At 52.2% G+C, this 21102-nt stretch overlaps 1 protein-coding gene across 2 annotated transcripts in view; it reads right to left on the bottom strand.

The window, feature by feature from the left end:
• The window catches only part of GRIK3 (glutamate ionotropic receptor kainate type subunit 3), a 241055-nt gene that overhangs the window by 65993 nt on the left and 153960 nt on the right, over positions 1-21102 (bottom strand). For both annotated transcript variants that reach the window (XM_060140529.1, XM_060140528.1), the window contains exons 3-5: positions 18217-18474; positions 11199-11380; positions 8804-8857 (exon numbers count right to left, since the gene is read on the bottom strand). In XM_060140529.1, coding sequence (XP_059996512.1) covers positions 8804-8857; positions 11199-11380; positions 18217-18474 — 494 coding nt within the window. The remainder of the gene's footprint in view (positions 1-8803; positions 8858-11198; positions 11381-18216; positions 18475-21102) is intronic.

Genomic DNA, 21102 nt, shown 5'->3' with positions numbered 1-21102 from the left:
TAATATTCCATTGTATATATGTGCCACATCTTCTTTATCCATGCATCTGTTGATGGACACTTAGGTTACTTTTTGAAACGTGTAATGTTGACAATCTAGATGGGCCTCATCCCACTAGTGGGGAAAGTGAGTCTTCAGGTCTGAGCTCCTCTTCATCCATTGTCTATTCTTTTGCACATTCCCCTCTCATCCAGCTGCCTTCCATGCTGCCCCCCACTGCCCGTCCTCTTTCCCGGGTCCCTCAACTCAGTCACTCCCTCCCATGCTGGGACAGAGTGGCCGGGAACAGTGTACTTGTCTCTCCATGGCTGCAGATGTCAGGAGTAACATCTGGTCCCATCACAGTCCCAGCTTCAGTTAAATCAATGATGGCTCATGGAAAGATAATGAGGGATAAAACCTGGAGCCCACAGAGCAGCTCTTTCACACCGTGCTGGCTTCCTCTGGTCTCTGAGATGTTCCTAATTCGTGCTGATCTCCTGCTGTTCCTCCTGTAACTCCAGCTGGCCTCCGTCTGGAATACACTGTGTTGGTTTCCTCTTTAAGGGTTTAGGGATTAGGGGAGAGGCTGAGAGCAGATTTGAGCCCAAGCAAGAAAGTCTAGTCTCAGCCTTGCCCAAACAAATAGGGCCCTGATTCAAAGCCAGGATTTGGGCTGGGGGAGGGGCTGGTCGGGAGTAGATGGCGGAGTCTCCATGGAATTGACCAGAGGGTGTCTCTGTGGCCCCAATCTCAGTGGGGAGTGGAGGGTGGGCAGTGTGCTCAGCCCCACGCAATGGAGGGTATCATCTGATCTTCACAATCCCCTATAAAGTAGGTATTTAATAGTATTCCCTTTTAAGAGAGGAGGAAACAGGGCCAGAGAGGTGAGGTGACTTGCCTAAGGTCATAGAGCTCATGAAGGCAGCGCAGAAACCGTTCCCAGGTCCATCTCAGTGGCTTGTAAGAGCTAAACGTCAGCACTTCTTGACTCTGTGCTCAGTGATATTCATTGGTAGCTTGATATTGGCCATGGTGGGAGTATTTACACCATGAAAACTGGCAAGCACTATATATCTGGGTTTTTCCCCCTTTTGGACAGACGGTTGTACACATTTACTAGTACACTGTGTCTGTCCTATTTAAAAATCCCCGTGCTTTATGTCCCCAGTTGTTGTCAGGCACAAGATATGCACCAGAATTGTTTTTGGAGAATTTTTTGGAAAGTATGGACCATAGAGAATGTGGGGTGGGGCCTCAATCTGTGTTTTGAGAAGCCACTAATCTAAGCTATTACTCCTAACTGGGAAACACACAGAGAGGGGTCTGGGCTTAGATGGGGAGACCTGTTCAATCAGAGGGAGAGGGGGGAAACACATTGGAAGGAGGCCTCTCTTCCCACAGCTCCTCCCTGAGAACAGCTCACTGGGCAGACCCAGGTGATGGTTATGAGCACAGACCATCAGGCCAGGCCATCTACTCTCCTTTCCTCAGTTGCCTCATCTGAAAAATGGGAATGATAATAGTACCTGCCATATAGGGTTGTCATGAGGAAGAAACGGGTTAATAGATGTACTTAGAACGTGTCTGGTGCATGGTAGACACCACGGAAGTGCTGACAAACATTCAGGTTCTGCCTTCTCTGGCAGCAGGTTGTGACAGCTATGGACTCAGATCCCAGGGACATGACTAGGTTATTGGAAGAGAGGAGCAGACATGAGTTGCATCCTCCTGACTTACCTCTCTTGGCAAATTACAAAAACAATCGCAAGGAGCTAACACTTACTGAGCACCTATAAACCTCAGAACAGTTTCTATGTGCCTTAGGTGTATTAACTCGCTTCATTCCCATTTTCACCTTACAAGGAGGGTGTAATTATCACCCATTTTAGAGGAAGGAACTGAGTCACAGAGAGGTTAGGTCTTTTGCTCAAGGTTACACAGCTGGGGAGCAATGGCGTCAAACCCAGGCCACCAGCTCCCGAGCCCTCCCTCTGTCCTATGACCAGCCCTTGGTTCCCACCTCTGGATATCTCAGTCACCCCCCACACAGCATTCAGAGGGGTCTTTCTGAAGAATAAACCCAACTCTGTCACTCCCCTGCTTGGCATATTTCAACGGCTCCTTCTTGCCTTTTCAGAAAAAAACACAAATTCCTTAGTCTACTCTGCAAGGCTCTCCACCCCTCTGGCCTCACTTTTCTTCCCACCCCCCTCTCATATTTGCCCCAGGAACACCAAATTGCTTTTGTCTCCCTTCCCCATTCCTCGCTGGCCCCTGCCCACATCATGCAGCTTCTCTAGGCCAGTGTCTTTGTGCGTGCTCTATCCCTGGGCTGGAATGCCTGTCTTCTCCATCCTCCTGGGGTGGGCTCACTCTGAGAGTCAGCTTGTCACCTCTTTTGGGAAGCCTCCCTTGACTGCTACTCTACTACTATCACACAATAGGGTGGGTCAAGGGCGCTTCTGCTCTTATCTTGGGACCTCTTTGCTTTCACCCCACTGATAACAACTGTCCATGTCTGCATCTGTGCCCCTAGGAGCCCCTGGGCTCCCATCACCCAAAGTGGAAAGAAGGGTCAGCCAGCTGGGTAGCTCTCTAGGGTACCTAAACAGCACTGGGAAGAGCCTGGAATGGAGAGGCCAGTGTTTTACATCCTCCTCTCAGGAGGAGATTTCTATGGGGCTACAAGTTAGGAGTGGTTTGGCAAATTGCCTGAGGTGGAGGATGAGCCCCTCAAGGGTACTGCTTTAGAGACAAGAGAGCTTCCCTAAACTGCCTTTGAAGGAGGTGGGTCTGGGGAGATGGAGGGATTTTGCTGTGTAGGGCGGTGAATGCAAGTTTGGGGCCAGAGCTGAACTGCTGGGGCCACAGAAGAGAAGCTGAGCTCTGCCTACAGGGGGCGCCCTCCTCCCTCTACCTCTGCACGGGGCTCAGCCTCTTCTCCAATTCAGTGTTGACCTGATAACTAAGGCCTGAAAGATGCCCAACATGAGCCTGCCTAGAGCCTCCGTGACTCAGCTCACTTCCCTGAGGACTAAACGCCAGCCGGACTCAGTGAGAAGGGCAGCATCTCTGGCTTCGCTGGGGACTCGGGTGCTGGCGACATCAGCCCTTCCGGTTTCCAGATGCAGCACTGAGTTGGCTGACACTCACACAGTGGCTGTGGCCAATCACAGCCTGGGAGGGGGCACGATGGGGTGTCACTGCCAGAGTCACCTTCATCCCTGTCACCCTGAGCCTGTACTTAGCTGCAAAGTGTTGTAGGGCTTGTGGCACTGAGTACCACCATCCCTGTGACATGAGGGCAGCGATCATGTGGAGCTGGAAAAGAGGCCTCTTTGTCCGGCTCCAATTTTTTGTCCAAACTGCCCTGGGCTGAGACCCCATGTGCTGTACACAGTGAACTGTGCACAACCTTGCTGCTTGGCAAAAAGTTGCTGTTCTCCATGCCAAATGTTGACACATTGAATTCAGTATCAACGAGGGACCTTTTAGAAACATTCAGCATAACATAATAGACTAATTCATTAGCACCCCATGGGTCTGACTGGGTAGAAGCTGCAGCTCGGAAAACATCGCCTTAAGGAATGACAGATGAAAATATCTTTCCCATGATATAACTGTTATTGCCGAGAAGCGGCATTAATTGTGATTGCTTATCTATTAATTTATTATAATTCTCTTTTCACCTCCAGGCTTTTACCTACACATGACATGTACCAGGGGCTCAGCTGGGGCTGATTAATGCGGGGTTATCTGGGAATGGCTCAAAGCTGGCTGGAACAGATAATGGCAGCTGGGGTAATTAAAATGTCTTCTGCATGGGAGAAGCAAGTTTGGAGAATTTTTTAGACACAAAGAATTGGTGACGTGGGTCTCCTAAAGGGAAGGCGATAAATGCCAAATGCCACTGCCCTCCCACATACAGCCACGATTGACCAATGGGCACAGAGGGGCACAATCATGAGGTAGACTCTCAAGCCAACGGGGCTGGAAGGAGGAAACTGGAGCTGGAGCCGGAAGTAGGACACGGGGACCCAGGCGACATAGCTGATGCCCTGGCCTATGGGGAGCTGCTGGGAGATACCCTGGTACCCGCTGCAGCCCAACCCCCCAACACACACACGTATTCCACTGCATGAACTATTTGTATTGCAGGGACTGTGCCTCTCTGGAAGGATTGGCTCTTCCTGACCCTCAGAGAGGCATGGGGAGGAAGGACAGTGGGCTGGAACAGAAGCCAGGAGCCAAGGCTTTTATCACTGATCTGCTGGGAGACTCCAGGTAGTTCACTCAACCTCTCTGGTCCCAGGTTTCCCCATCAGTTAATGGGGAGCACAGACTGCCCTGTGAAGAGGAAAATCAGCGATGTGGAGAAAGGGCTTTGGAACCTGTGAAGTGTGGGTGCCGCTGAGATTTGTGGAGGCTCTGTTCCCCGCATTAGTGTCAATCACGTGATGCCTGGACCATCACAGCCTGTGGAATCCGAGCCGGAGACAGACAGAGGAAGCCAGGCGACACTGCGTGCGGCTCTCGGCACAAGCTTCAGCAGAGGGCTTTGGAGCTGGACAGGTCCCGGCTCGTCAAAATCCTTGCTCTGCTCCTTTTGTTACTGAGTGACCTCTCTGAGCCTCAGTTTCTACTTTTCTGTAAAATTGGGAAAGTCATCCTCCCCTTGGAGAGTTGTTCAGAATTTTGGATGAGATGGGGTATACTGAGCGCATAAAATATATAAGCAGGAATTATTTAATTAATCAATTTAACTCTTACATAGTACCAAGTAACACTTTCCTTAGTGCTTTACTGATGTCAACATACTCGCTTAATGCTCAGCATAAGAGTCCTATGAGATGGTACTGTTCTTGTGGCCATTTTACAGATGGGGAATGAGGCAAAGTGACGTGAAGTAACTTGCCCAAGGAAGTGGAAGAATCTCGATTCTAACTCAGGCGGTGAGTTAGAATCGAGTTGTCACCTCGAGTTAGAATTCTAACTCAGAGTCGGTGGACGTCACTGTTGCTATGATGAGGATGTTAATTTCACGGATTACTTTCTACTTTGTATTATATTCATTCATTCAGGCATTAATGAGCACCTACTGTATTCCAGGCGCTATGTGGGCACTGCAGATATAGAGGTAAACTGGGCACCGTCCTTGAGCCTCATGTGCCCAAAGGAAGCTACCAGCTGGTGAGCTTTGTGTTGGATCCAGCTCTAGACACCCCGTCTCACCCAAGTGCCTAGCTTGGTACCTGGGACCTTGAGAGCATATGTATATGCCTGCTGGATAAGTGAGTATATGAATGACTGAATTAAGGAAATGTAAAAGTGAGGAAAGCAGGGACTTCCCTGATGGTTCAGTGGTTAAGACTCTGTGCTTCCACTGCAAGGGCTACAGGTTCGATCCCTGGTTGGCAACTGAGATTCCACATGCTGCGCAGTGTGGCCAAAAAAACAAAAACAAAAAAACCCCATAAAAAGTAGGGAAAGCAGACACTCTCTTGGGCTAGGATGCTGCCCCAGGGTGCAAGGATACTGCCCTGCCCCTCCTTCCGAGAAGTCCAACCCTGACCTCACGCTGGCGCTGGCATTAATGTGGAGAGCCGCTGGCGTACTGGGGTGGTGCCTTCTCCAGAGTCTTGTCTAGAAGGTCAGGTCGGGCCTCAGGGCTGAGAGCTCCCTGAGGGGACACTCCCTCTGGCCTTGGAACGAGGGCACGAGCCAGGCAGAGATGCTTTTAATTGACTGTCCGGAGCTAAGACCGGAAGCAAAGCACAAAGAGGACTTAACCACAGGCCCTGTGTGGACACAGTGGACGGGGGGTCAATACTCGGGGTGGGTGAATGAGATCTGTGGATTTTGCTCCTGCTGCTTCTGAAGGGCTCTCCCAATGCCCCAGCCCTTCTGCTTGGGGGCCATGACTTAGATTCTGTGAGCCCACTGTACTCTGCCCCCCACTGCCAGACCTCGGCTGACAGCCAAGGAGTGGTCACCTCCCAAGGGGGGGTTGCTACAGTCCGGCTGATGACTCAGCCCCTATCCTGGGGACATTTGAAAATGTGCGGATCGCATTTATTTATTTGTCACCCAGCCTGGAAATTAGTGAGCAGGGACAGGGATGCTAAACATTGTATAGTGGGCAGGACATTCCGGAAGGATTAATGTCCAGCCTCAAATGCCTATATAGTGCCCTGTTGAGAAGCAACGGCTGGCGCTTGGTCAGTCCGAAATTTGACCTGGGGAAGGCGGGTAACACTCAGAGAAAGCGGTGGTGAGAAGCAGCAGAGGCAGAACGGATGGTCAGTTGGGGTGTGATGATCCCAGGGCAGCTGTGATGAGCTGAAGTTTCCAGGGAACAGAGACTGCGAGGACGGAGCTGAGGCCGAGAGCAGGGGGAGGGAGCAATGGGCAGAGAGAGGGAAACGGAAGAGGCTGGCTGAGTCTCAGGGCAGAGGGTTGGAACCATAATTCTCGTGATGTCCACGGTTGCTCTGGATTCAGAACCACTCTCCACATCTGCTCTTGTGGCCTGGTGGTTCATTCTTGAGTCTCTAGTGACTTGAAGTTACTTGAGTGAGCTCTGCTCCTTGAAACCAAAAGAGGCCAAATGAAGGATCTGAAGCCCAGAGGCATCACAAATGATTCCCATTTTAGAGGCAAGGAAACTGAGGCCCAGGGAAGCTAAGCAATCTGCCCACGTGCACAGTCCCTGCTGCTAAAGGGACTCTCAACCTTATCTATGCCTCCGAGGCCTGCTCTCCTGTCACTGAACTGGGAAGTAATGTGGAGGGGGGATGGGCACGGTCTGCAGGGGGACCACAGCGGTCCCGGGAGGTCTGCCTGCTCCTCCCTTGTCTATTCCTGCATGGACGCCAGGGCTTTGTTACAGCAGCTCAGAGCGGTGAGGACTCAGAGAGGTAAGAAAGCAGGATGGAAGTGTGGGAAGAATGCACTGAGCTGGTACAGGGCTGGTGGGGACCTCTAAGGGCCCAGAGGTTGGACTCAGCATCCTAGGAGCCCAGGGCTGCCACGCCTGGAGACAGGGCCTCGGGCGCCTGGAATGTGCCCCACCCCACCTTCCCAGCCTTGCTCCTCTGCCCTGCTCCTAGCTCCATACGGAGGTGGAATATTGGGGATCTGATGACCTCATCCTCCAGCCTCCAATGACTTTCCCAGGGGAGAAGCTCGCTTGGGTGGATAGAAATCCAGAAGGGACCAGGGCAGAAGGTACCTGGTCTCAGTCACCAGCTTCCAGCATCCCTTTCTCCCACCAAGGCTCCTGGCAGGTCTCCAGGTCTGGGCTCTGGATCAGAAGAGTGGGCAGGGTGGCCCCTGAGCTCTGCCATGGGCACAGGGTTGGGGGTGGAGAGAGGGTAACAAGCAGTTGTATGCTGGGAAATGCTTAATAACCAGCTCTCAGGGGATGGCGAGGAGGAACCCCTTATTTGTAGCATTTGCCAACTTGTGGTGTGAATACTCCCACCTTGGCCAATCTCAAGCTACTTGCATGATGTCACTGACTGAAAGTGGAGCCAGGAAGAGATGAACACGGCTGGCTCTGGCAATCAACCAGAGTGAGCCTTGAAGAGCTAACCTGCCTCCTGGCCTTTGCTTATGCTGTTCCTTCTATGTGGAATGCCCTTCCTCTCTCTCCTTGGTGAACTCCTATTGATCCTTCAAGGTCCAGTTCAAACATCTTCTTTCCTGTAAAGGCTGCCTGAAATTCCCCACCTTCCACCAGCTCTGTGGCACCCGGCGTCTCCTTCTGCTGTGCCCCGTGGCCATCTGATGTGATGGCTTGTGACGGCACAAGCCGGCCGAACGAGTTACACATAGAGATGCAGACTGGGCAGGATGGGAGCTCCTTGAGGGCAGGCCTCAGTGCCAGTCGTCTTGAGATACTCAGTTGAATACAGGTGCTGGGTAAGGAATGTTAGCTGGGTGCTGGGTGAACGAAGGAACACAGCTAGAGGCTTGCAAGACTGCAGTGGCAAGTCTGACACAGATTTCGGGAGCTTGTTTCAGCCACGGGATGTTTAGTGATGCTGTCACTTGCCCCATATCTGGGCTGGGTAAGAGTCTACCCGGGGCCGCAGTGACATCCAGAGCACCTGGCCCCCAGGCAGGGTGGCTGGGGGTTGGTGCCCCTTTGGCACAGGCATCTCTTTATTCTGCTGATCTCAGACCACAACTAATTACCCTAATGGGTTTAAATGGCCCTCAATGTTCTCAAGGTTTGGACAGGACCCATCTGGAGCCCGCAGGTGGGCTGGCCCCAGCTGATAGCGAGTGGGCAGACCTGAGCGTGGATGTCACAGGAATCCAAAGTGGCAACTCCCGTTGTTGCGTGAGGCCTGAGGCCTGGGACCTGTGTGGGGGCGTGTGGGCTGGGGCCAAGGGTCATCGTCATAACAACAGCCCTTCGCACGAGCAGGCACTGCTCTCAGCGCTTCAGTTCACGAACTCATTCAGTTCTCACAACAATCCTAGGAGGTAGGAGCCATGATCATGCCCATTTTGCAGAGGGAGAAACTGAGGGAGGTTAAATTATCTCTGCGAGGTCTCACAGCCGGCAAGCAGAGGGGCTTGTGTTCACGCTGGCAGGTTCTAGAGTCCCTGTCTTTAGTCACAACAAGATGTCACTTCTGAAAGTGGGCAGGCCACAAAGACAAATTTGTGCCCTTGCCTGGGGCCACGCCTACAGCCTTAGGAAGCAAGCCCAGCCTGAATCTCCTCTAGCTGCTGCAACTGTCTCCCCCGGGCTGACCTTGTTCTGAGGGAGCCCCACCCCGACCCGTGCCAGGACTCGGAGGTACGTTACCAGAGTGGTGAAGATGAAGTGGTAGTATTCGGTCATCATGCCCATGGCCATGGCCTACGGGAGAGCAAAGTGTCAGCACCCTGCAGGGAACACCTGAGAAGCCCCTCCCCCTCTCCACCCTGGCAGGGGGGATGGGGGGTGGGAAGGGAGCGGGGAGAGAGCGGTGAGGACCCGGGGCAGCACAGGCTGGCGGTGGGTTGGGAGAGGCTGGCCGCTTGGAGCGGGGCACCCTCTGAGACAGGGAAAATGACTGTCTGGCAGACAGCAGTGGATTTCACACTGAAGTGTGCAGCAGAATCATGGGTGACACATTAAAATGCAGAATCTTAGGCCACACTCTCCAAATAGTCCAAATTCTGCAGGGCCAGGTTTGCCTTTTTAGTAAGCATCGCTGGGCCTGCCACACTTGGAGAGATGCTGCTGGAATCCGCCCAACATCGCCTCCTCAAGTGCCCTGACTCTCCTCAGCTGAACTCACTGTCCTGGCTCCAGAAAGACGTCTGTGGGAGCTCGGCTCCCAGCAGCCCAGCCAGGCCCGACGAGGAGGGTCTGTCCTCAGTCTGAGCCTCCCCCGGAAGGGCTGACACATCCCTGCGTCTTGGGTCCTGGCTGGCCACACAGCGGGCCACATGGCTGCTGTGAATTACTCTTCTACACCATCATGACATCTAATGTGTTTTATTAGAAGCCGATAATCTATAATACTAATGACCATAACGCGTTTTCTACAGAGTTCTTCAGAATGCGGGCCCACAAAGTGCTCCAGGAGGACATGTCACTGGGTCAGATACACTTTGAAAATGCTTCACATTCCCTCCCGGTCTTGGAGGTTCACAGCCCGCATTCGCAGGTGAAAGGCTCAAGAAGTCCTCAGTACGCAGACGTGCTCACCTCGGTTTAGTTCAGGGTCAGGCTGAGCACAGAATCTTCATTTTCAATTCTAGGAGTTTTCATGTCAGCAAACTGGGGAGTGAATTCTGACTTTCTGGCTGGATGACCTCAGGCCCAATACTTTCCCCCGGAGCCTCAGTTTCCCCATCTGAAACCGAGCACGATAATCGCCCCCACTTCCCAGAGCGGCGATAAATGAGGAGCTGTGTGTGTACCCGGCACCGAGTAACTCCTCAGGGAACCCAAGTTGGGATTGTTTTTATTACTCAGTTGCCCATGCCTGGAAGAGGAGGGAGGCACTGGGCGCCACTGGCCGGGACACTGAGGGTTAAGGGATTTCTGGGGAGCATGTACCTCCTCCTCGCTGAGCGTAAAGGTGTGCCCGGGCACTGGGATAAACGCTTTCCTCGCCTCATCTCACTGAATCCTCCAGAAGCAGGGCAGGGAGGGATCCTTCACTCCATCTACAGAGCAGGGGATGACTCCGGGGCCACTTGTTCTTGGATATATAACACCCATGGGCAGAAGCAGGATTCAAGCTCTCAAATGAGTTTTTAGCCCCTGTGTGAAGGGTCCTGGGGTGGGACTTCCTCTGGGGGAAGACAGAGGCTGCCGTTCAGCTTGGCCACCCCTTGCAGGGTGTGCGGGGCAGGCCTTGAACGTATTCCTGGCCAGCTCAGCACCTCTCCCCCTGCATCCCTGTGACCCTTCCCTGCCACCAGCCTCTCCCGGGGTCATGTGTCAAGGCCCCACAGAATGCTTCCTCCAATCACCAGGTTCGCTTTCTGGGACCACATAATTGCCTTTTACACAAAGCACTGGTTCGAATCAGAGTGGTTTTGTTTTCGGCTGCGGCACCCTCGGAGGGGGGCTGTGAGCGATTTCGCTGTTTGTTTCTTAGGGGGCTGGCAGAGCTCGCCCTGGTTCCCAGCACGCCACCCTGGGCTGTGTCGGGAATGGAGGCGCGGCCGAGGACCGAGAGCCATTCTCCTCCGCCGCCGTTGCTGCAGAGCTGAGCAGATGGTGCACAGAGCCTCGATAAACCTCCCAGGGATGGGAGAGTGACACCGAGTGCCACGGGCTGCAGGGAATCAGTGGCTGGAAGAGGAATGCTGGGGGCTGTTCCCGAGACCCCCAGGCCTCCCCGTGCTTCCCGCAGCGTTCTATTCCCTCTCCGCAGCCCCCGCCTCCCGCCTGCCCTGAGGTGGCGTGGAAACTAGCATTTGCTCAGCACCCTCCGTGCGCCAGGCCTGGCTGGGGCAGCTCAACCATCGTCTCATCCCATCCTCACACCAACTCAGAGTGTCAAGACCACTGTGTCCGATTTGCTGCTGGTGAAACTGAGGCTCACAGAGGCAAAGTGACCACCCAAGGTCATACAGCCGCAAAGAGGCAGACTAGAGGTCGAACTTGGATCTGGTTGACATCATGGAAATGGGGGGGAGGGGGGGAGAAGCGGCAGGCAGACCCCAACCACCCCGCCCGCTGGCCGGGGCTCACGCACCTGCTTGAGGATCTGGGCGGCCATGGTGTGGCTGCAATCGAAGATAATGCGAAATTCCCGGCCTCGCTTCATCTCCTTGAGCAGCGGGCGCGAGTCATCGGAGTCAAGGGGGAGCTGGCGGATCTTCAGGCGGATGCTGTACCTCGATGGGGCCATGATGAGCTCCTGCAGTCGGATGAGCCCTGAGAGGTCCCGGGGCACAAAAGACACCTGTGAGCCCACGTCTACCTAGCTGCAGGTATCCACAGACTCGTGCGGCCACAGGTCTACAGACACACATGGACACTGACATGTGGCCCACGGAGATAAGTTCATGGACTCAGCCACGCATGTGCAGACCCAGGCACTAGCAGACTGCGGCACAGACACGTGCCCCCAGCTGTGCGTGCTGGCTCATGCCCACAGGCATGTGTGCACATACAAACACATGCTTACATGCACACACAGGACATACACTTGGGCTGATGAGCACATGTGTACACAGGTAGGTAAAGGTGTGTACACACCTGTAGATTCAAAAGCAGGCACGGACAGCTAGCGGATCCCCCCCGAGTCCACCCACCTGCACCTCTCTCACTCAGTCGGTGTAGAGACTCATGGAGCCTGAACCAGAGGCCCCCCACTCCTCCTCCCCCTGCCCCCTGCAACACTGTGAAGCATGGGACATAATCTTCCTAAACAGTCCCAGCAACCTGCTTCCAGGATGCGACCCAAGTGGCAGCTCCAGGCTCAGCTGTACCAACGGTTGGACCAGGTAAGGAAGGCCAGGTGGCATTTGTGCCCGGCCTCCACCCCCAAGGGCAGGCTACCCCCGAACACCTTAACCATTCTTCCGGGCTCAGTGCAGCCACCTCCTCCATGACGCCTGCCTCTACTGCTCTGCCCAGACAAGATCTCCCCACCCCACTCCCATCCTGCCCCTCTCCCCCGAAACTCGGTGGCCTCGTCCTTCATCACTAGCCTCTTCTGGCCTCATCTCACTCTCCTGGTCCTGTCACAGACTCCTCAACATTAGGGACTGGGTCTCCACATGCCCTAGCACGGGGCCTGGTACTTCGGCTGTGCTCAACACAAATTTCCAGAATTGGGTTGACTACTGTCTTTTTTTCCCCCCACACTGAAAAATCCTCCACCTTGGCATTTTGCAAAACCACTTAATCTGGGGACTTCCAGGGAAAACTGAATGTCACTTCTTGGAGACAAATGGCTCGCTTAGGTCTAATTAAGTTCATTTCCGTCCTTAGTACAAGGTCCATTCTTGCTGACTCCTCTCTGCTTAGCCTGGAAGCAAGCTTCCTTGCTGTTCTCTCTCGCCCTACCCACTGCAGGAAGAGCGGAGGAAGCACAGGCCCAGGGTCCCAAGCAGGCCATCCCCTCCCACCGGCCGGGCTGCCCGCCCATACTCAGGGCTCGGTGTCTGCATCCTGGCTGCACTGTCCACTCAGCCATGCTCTATGTCCCCGCGAACAGCACTCTGGTTTTCCTTTGGGGAACAACTCTTGCCCCATGCTCAGTCCATGTGACCCAAGAGCCCCCACTCCAGGGACACAGAATCTGGCCCCCGCCTGGTCAATCAGCACACGCATTGCTCTAGGCAAAGGTACGGGCTTAGCGATGGATGTGTGGCACCAGCTGGGACCCCCAGGATTGTACCAGAGCAACTGGTAAGAGACAAGCCTCCGCCCGTGTGACTCCAAATGGGGAGGAAGCAAGTCTGGGGTCATCACTTAGCACCTGTAAAGGATTCCCACAGGGCAGAAGTCAGGAAACACAGAAAGAAAATAAGCCCTAAAGATACTCGTTTGCGCCTCTAAAGCTAAAACTACTCCTGAACTTCCCAGTAAATGAAACCAACAAAATCCTCCCCCCACCCTCGCCTTTTTTTTTTTTTTTTCTTTGCTTAAGCTAGTTTGCGATGGACTGAAGTTCGCAATCAGCAGTCGCAGGGCCCCCTGTCCGGACAGAGTCCCCACACACAGACGACCCACTTCCTGAGCCTTCCAACAAAAAGTCTGGATTTCCAAAGCCATTTCTGGTACATACACCTGGGTCTGTCCAGCCTCTCATTCCCACTCCTGAGGGCTGGACATCTGGAAAGCGAACCGACTGGTATCTATCACTCCACTCTGCTGGGGAGGACAGAGATATTTCTCTGGGACCTAAGTCTCCCAAAGAGCTCTCAAACAAGCTTCGCCATGGCTGTGGGCATCAGGAACCCCCAGCCTCCTAGAAGGTCTCAGATCCAGGTGTGTGGGCTGGGAGAGGGCTCTGGAGCCCTGGAGTGGTCTGGACCAAACAGGGGCCCCAGTGCTTTCTAATACCAGACTTGCTGGGGGCAGGAAGAGGATATCAGGTGACCTTACAGAGGAAGGAGGGGTCACAAGCTCCCCCCAAACACACACACACACCCATCCTTACCCTCCCTCCTCAACGAATCCCAGAAGTTCTTACTTTGGCTGAATGATGCTGCCCACTCACACCTGTTACCTTGCGAGGCCCTGAGTGCACGCTTTGTTCCTACTCGCTCAGTTTTCAGACCCAGGCACAGCATCAGTAGGCACTTGGGCTTTGGGGACCCAGGACATGAGGACAGGGACAGTCTGGATGCTAGAGCAGAGGCCACCAGAGCTTTCTTGTCAGCCAAGTTCATTGCCCTGTGTAATACACAGTGACCCACCTTCTCCAGCAGCAAATGTCAGACCTCCTTCCCATCAGTGTATTCCCAAAGGAGACCAGAGGCTCGTCTTGGTCCACCCCAGCAGAGGACTAGGCTCTTTGTTTGCCTGAGATGAGCTCTCCTTCCTGGCTGCTTCCCTAATCAATCTCTCTCAAAATATCTGCAGTGAATCATGGTTGTGGAAGTCATGCTTTTCACTTACAAAGCACTTCTGCTTTCATTACCCTATTTAAACGTCTCCCTGTCCTAGAAGGCATACAGAGTAGGGGCTTTTGTTCCAATGTTACAAATAAAGAAACTGAGGCCCAAAGAGGTTAAGTGAGCCTCCCAAGATTTTGCAGCATGCCAGCAATAGGATCAAAATTCAAGACCAATTCTTTTTGGCTCTGAAGCTGGGCCCTTTTTCATTACCCCAGCATTTTCTGAGCCCCTCCCTTTCACTGTTGATATAAATCCGTCTTTGTGCGCGGGTTAGGCTAGGAAGGTGGCTACATGGCAAAGCTCATATAGCAAACACTGCTGGTCCCTGAAATAATCACTCTTGGTATTCTATAACTGATGAATTGGCATCCTGAAATCATGGGCCAAACTAATGACCAAAGTTGTTTGTATCCCTATTATCACTGGGTTTTCCTGGGCACACAAAAATCGTATTATAAACTCTCCAACCACAAGCCCTACAATCTGTGTTTTGCTTCCTGCCCCACATGGGACGTTTGCACCTAACAAATTCGACCTATAGTAATAAGTAATTAATAAAGGCTCTTGCCCATGATTTCCCCTTGCTCCTGCCTCCTGACCAACCCCCCATGTGGCCCTGGGTGCCATGGTGTGCCCCCTTCTTCTAGGGAACTGTAAGTAACAACCCTTCTTTCTATGCTATTGGCCTCTTCATATCATCACTTGGTCGTATCTACCCTTTAGATCCCAGGTACATTTTAAAACAGTTCTCCCTGCAGTGGATTGCAGTGACGACCCCAATTCTTCACCCCTCTCTACATCCCCATCCTTTGCCATGTAATTTTGCAGTGCCCTCCAGCTGCGGGGGCAGGTGACTTGCTCTACCCACGACGTTGGGCTCAACCATGTCAACTGTTTTGGCCAATGGTGTATCAGCAGGCATGACATAAGCAAACACTTGAAATGGAATTGCACACTGGGTTTGTTCTTTTCACCTCTGCCATCATCATGACGACACGCCTGGGCTAGCCTGCTGGAGGATTGAGAGCCCAGCTACCCCACCATCTCAGCCAAGGCCAGTCTAGATCAGCCAGCAGTCAGCCGACCCCCAAGCAGGTAAGCGATCCAGCTGAGACCAGAACAACTGCCTGGCCAATCTCAGTCGGTCACTGACCCCACAGGCTTGAGAGCTAAATAAATGCTTATTATTTTAAGTCACTAAGTTTTGGGGTGATTTGTTACACAGAATTATTATAGAGATAGATAACTAACGTACCCTTTTCCAGCATACTGAGAGAACCATGATTTTTTTGGGTGGCCACGTGCCAGCCCCAAGACGTGACTCGGGATGGGTGAAAGCCAATGAGTGGCAGTCCCATCCCTATCTGAATGTGTTTAGGGTGGTAGGTGCAGACCCAATGAGCTGTAGAGTGTGGTCTGTTGGAAGGTTACGAGGCAGATTTTCCTCCCGATAAGAGGCACGAATCACACCTCTTTCCTTACCACTTCCTGGGGTATCATCATGTGAGGATGTGATGCTTGGAGCTGCAGCAACTTTATTTTGACTATGAGGGGGAAAGTCAAGAGAACTGCGGTGACACTGACCCAGCACCCTGACTCTGCTGAACTGCTAAACCAGCCCTGGAAAGGCCCATCTCCAGACTTCTTGTCAGTGAGATAACTAAGTGGCTACTGCTCCAGTCGATTTGAGTTGGGTTATCTGTTACTCACAGACAAAACATCCTAATGGAAACAACCCTCAAAGCAAACATAGTCAGTCTGCTATAAAGTGCTTCCCATTCCATGGGTTTGATGGCCCACAAGCTGTCCTGTCCCTTTGAAATATCCTGATTCTGGAAGCATACTTCTTACTACTCACTATTCTTCATCAAATTTATACTATTGTTTGGCTGAATCCAACCCTGAATCCCTAGTACTAAGTTCTTCTTGACCAAACCAGCTCCATCACTGACTCCCCTAAGTTTTAAAATATTTGTTGAATTGAATATCAAGTTGAATCAAACTATAATTAAATACCACAGGAAAGAGTGTGTTGGGCACTGGAAAGGGGGAAGAAATGAAGATGTTATTCCATCTTCTTTTGAGAAGTTAATAGGGGAGTGAGTGCCCACCCAGAGGTCACTGGTCATCAGAGCTAAGAATCAAGTGATGTGTACATACAGTCAGAACTAGACATGCTTGGGAAGAGGAGGCTCCAGGCCTCAGCCTCCGCTCTGACCAGTCTCACTGGCATCCACCTTCATGCCACAGCATCTTTTCCTCTGCAAAGCCTCCCCCGCTACCCCCATCCAGCCTGGAGGCACCAGGACTGCTGGGCCGTGGTTTATGCCAGTGTCTGGTCTGACTACTCTGTGCCCGTGACACTCCTACAAATCTTCAATATTACCTGCTCACATCTAATTCTTTTCTTCCATTCTGGCCACCAGTTCTCTTCCAAGCAGCCCCTTTGTTCCTGCCTGGACCAACATGGCCGCCTCTGCCTCAGTCTTCCGGCTCCAGGTTCTCCCTCCAACCCTCTGTACACTGCTGTCAGTGCCACCTTCTAAAACTCTGCTTTTATTATTCTATTTCTTTGCTCAACAACACTCAATGGTCCCTGGCTGCTTACAAGGTAAAGTCTGAACCCTGAAGCTAGACAGCAGAGACCTTGCCCACAGCCTCATACGTGCTGTTTATCTGACCTTTTCCTCCTCCCCTCCACACTGGGATCCTTTTCCCTGCCAGGCTGTGCTCTTGATGAGACCGCCATGCACAGTCCCACCTCCTCATCTTGCTCTCACTGTTCCCCCTCCTGCGATGCCTTCGTGACTCCTCTCCTTGTCCATCCATCCTCAAGGCCAGGCTCACGTCTCTCCTCCTCTGGTAAATCAGCCCAGACTAGCCAAGGCCATGGAGCTTCCTCTCCCCAGGTGTCTCTAGCTCTGACTGTATGTACGTGTCACTTGGTTCTTAGCTCTGATGGCCTAGAAAGACCAGTGAGCTCTGGGTGTGCACTCACCCCACTTCAATATGACTAACTTCTCTAAAGAAGATGGAATAGCCACATCTTTATTTCTTCTTCCTTACCAGTGCCCAACACATCCTTTCCTGCCATATTTAATTATAGTTTATTTCCATTTTATTTTCAGTTCAATTCAATTCAATTCAACCAAACATTTAAACGTCTACATTGTACCAGGTGCTGTGCTAAACCCCGGAGGTACCAAAGACCCATGGTCTGGAAGCAGAAACTGGCTCAAAGATAGACAATCATTCACAGTGGTATGTTAAGACAGGCAGAACAACAGGGTTGCAGCAACACTGCCATGCCCTGGAGCTGGGCAGAAGTGGCTCTCAATAACTGGGGGCACTGAGTAGGGCTTGGGGTCTCTGCCGTCCAGTATCTACTGTCTGGTGCTTTGGGTATAGCAGGAACTCAAGACATGCTTGTCGAATCCTGAGTTAACTAAATCTCTGATCGTCTTTTCTGAGGGATTCTCTCCCCGCTATCCCGACTCCCCATTAGGAGATAATCAAGAGCTGACATTGAATCACAGGCAGCTGAGAGCTGGAGGGCTCTCTCCAAGCTGGCTGCTGTAGCTCTTGACTTGTCATGTGGGAAGAGCAGGGCCAGATGGGTTAAGTGACTCGCCAAGGTCACTCTCTTAAGAGGCAGGGCTAAGAAATATCTCGGGACTTGAGTCTTTGGAAAGAAAGAGAAGGAGAGGAAACAGCTCCGCGCTGCCCAGCTAGTGAGCGCAGAGCCTGCGCGCATCACGTACTGTTTGGTTTGAGTCCAGAGTCTGCGCTCGTAGCCAGCACAGAGTTGGATGCGTTTGCTGCAGAGGAGAACGTGTGAATGGAGGGTGTTGGCAGGTGTGGGCGTGGCCGTGCGGGCGTGAGTGCAGATTAGAGCATGCTGCTGGGGTGGAGGCGGGAGTGTAGGGCAGGTGTGAAGTGGGCTGGGCTGGGTGAGTGTGGCTGGTGTGTACCGGGCTGTAGGGGAGTGCAGGGCGAGCATCCGTGACCAGATGAGGCTTGGGTGTAAGTGTGGACTTTTTCCCCAGGGGCAGCTGAGTTGAGCGAGCAGCAAAGATCCCGATCCTGGGGCTCTGCCACCCTCGTCTCCTGCCCTTGGCCCAGCCAGGCCTGGCTGCCCACCTGTGCTGTCGTCATAGACCACGGTGGCCGACCGCCACTTGAGGTACTGGACCAGGTCGAGGATGGCATGGCTGAGAGAGGCGTAGTCCGGGTACAGGTTCACATAGAAGGTGTCTTTGTTGTCCAGTGGGTGGTGCTTCCAGCGCAGCTGGATGTGGGGCACCTCCAGCGCGTTGCAGATGGACTGGACGGCATTGGTGCAGGAGCCCTGGGATGGCCCAAAGATCGCCACCACCCCCAGTGCCAGCTGGTCACAGGCTGCAACAGAAAGAGGGAGGGAGGGATGGCACAGGGGTCAGTGCTGTCTCATCAGGCATCTGGGCATTGGGGGCAGGGGAGCAGTGATCTCGAAAACCCCTCTGAGGTGGGCGACTGATGAGCTCTCTGAATCTCAGTTTCCTCATCTGGAAACTGGGGTTGTAATAGCCCCCACCTTAGAGAATCACAGGGAAGTTGAATGAGATTATGAGTATACACTGTCGGTGGGAATATAAGTTGGTGCAGCCACTATGGAGAACAGTATGGGGGTTCCTTAAAAAGCTAAAAATAGAGCTACCATATGATCCAGCAGTCCCACTCCTGGGCATATATCCAGAGAAAACCAAAATTCAAAAAGAGTCATGTACCACAATGTTCATTGCAGCTCTGTTCACAATAGCCAGGACATGGAAGCAACCTAAGTGTCCATCGACAGATGAATGGATAAAGAAGATGTGGCAGATATATACAATGGAATATTACTCAGCCATAAAAAGGAACGAAACTGAGTTATTTGTAGTGAGGTGGATGGACCTAGAGATTATCATACTAAGTGAAGTAAGCTAGACAGAGAAAGATGAATATCATATGATATTGCTTATATGTGAAATCTAAAAAAATGATACAAACGAACTTATTTACAAAACAGAAATAGACCCACAGACATAGAAAACAAACTTATGGTTGCCAAAGGGGAAAGAGGGGGAGGGATAAATTAGGAGTTTGGGATTAACAGATATACTCTACTAATATAAAATAGATAACCAACAAGGACTTACTGCATAGCACAGGGAACTATACTCAATAGTTTATATGTATGTGTATATATATGTGTGTGAGTGTGTGTATAACAGAATCACTTTGCTCTACACCTGAATCTAACACAACTATACTTCAATTAAAAAAAAAAAGACACAACATAGCACTCATGAAATAGAAATGACGATTACTTTTATGTTACCATCTCTGTGATTAGCATCACCAGCTCTGTACCTGGTCCTGTTCTGGGGGGGAACGTTGAGAAACATATAGGAATGAAACACCTACCTGCTGGTGACTCTTAAACCTCCAGCCCCACCTGTTCCCTGGCATCCAACTTGTACATCTCACCTCTCACTCACCATCACTATTTGGATGTCTAATTTGCATCTCAGACCTAACGTGTCCAAAATGTCACCCCCTCTTCTCCTCCCAGCCTACCCCATCCCAGTAAACGGCAGCTCCACTGTCTCAGTGCCTTATGTCCCAGACCCTGGTTTTGTCTTGACTCCTTTCCTTTCATATCCCACATCTCAGCCCATCAGCAACTCCTGCTGCCTCTCCTTCAAAGCATATCAGAATCTGACCACTTCTCTCCACTCCCACCCCCGTCCAAGACACCATCATCTTTTGCTTGCCTTACTGCAGAAGCCTCCTCACCAGTTCTGGCTTCCTCCGTAATCCTCCTGCCATCTTACCTTTCACAACCTAAGGTGGATGACATCACTCCTTTGCTCCAAGGGCTCCTGCTTCACTCAGTCTCGAAGCCAAAGTCCTTACAGTGATTAATGAGGCCCTACTTGTTGCAGCTCTTCCCCACCCTATCCCCGTCACCACTACCACCTTCTGGCTTCCTCTCACATCCTTCTCTCCCTTCCTCACATCACTCAAGCCCCACTGGCTTCCACGATGCTCCTCAAACATGCTTAGCACACTCATGCCTCAGGGCCTTTGCACGTGCTGTCCCCTTTGGCTGGAATGCTCTTCCCTCAGGTATTCACATGACTCCTTCCTTCCCTTCCTCCAGGTCTCTGCATCTTTGTGTCTTATTAGAAACACATCACTACCCAACCTGTAATAGCAGTCCCTGTCCAACCACACTCCTGAAAACCCACACCTGCTTTGTTTCTTTATCTGTTAAATGACCACTGAAGTCTTGTTCATTTGTTGACTTTCTTCTCCCACTAGAATGTGGTAAGCGCCAGAGAGGCAAGGGCTTGATCTGTGTTGTTTATTGCTGTTTCAACAGTGCTTAAATCTGGTCTGAGTAGGTGCTGAGTGAATGGATGCTGAATCCCTGCCTTCAAACAGCTCACATTCCTGGGGGAGGCCCGAGGACTCAGGCAGGTCAGACTGCAGATGCTTCTGGGAAGGGCAAGCATCAGCGGGCACAGCAGAGCATGAAATGAGCAGAAACGAGGGCAGCTGGGCCTCAAAGCGGGGCATAGGCTTACAGGGATTGTGTCTAAAAGATCCATAAAGTGGGACCTCTCAGGGGCAGTCAGGGGCTCCCCAGGAGCCACTGCCCTTTCTCTGGCAACTGTCTCTAGTTTTCCTTTGGGCTCCACTGCCTTTCCCACTTCCAATCCCAGAGGGGTAGTGCTAGGGACCCAGACCCCAGCCGACTGCTCACTCACCGCCCCCAGGCCACAGACATTGGTTTGGAGGATGGTCATGTGACCAGTTGGAGCCAATGGGATGGCATGAGACCTCCCACTGAAAAGGGGGAACTTCCTGCTATAACTGGACCTGGGAGGAGGTAAGATGTGGAGGTGGAATAGCCCTCTGTGCTCACAGAAAAAGCACAGTGCTTGTCTGTGAATGGAGTCAGTGTGGGGGACAGAAGAGCTAACAGAGAGAAAGAAATGT

The sequence above is a fragment of the Lagenorhynchus albirostris genome, chromosome 2, assembly GCF_949774975.1.
Source record: "Lagenorhynchus albirostris chromosome 2, mLagAlb1.1, whole genome shotgun sequence".
Classification (NCBI taxonomy): domain Eukaryota; kingdom Metazoa; phylum Chordata; class Mammalia; order Artiodactyla; family Delphinidae; genus Lagenorhynchus; species Lagenorhynchus albirostris.
Note: the sequence above shows the minus strand (reverse complement) of the source record. Positions and strands in the feature narration are given on the sequence as shown.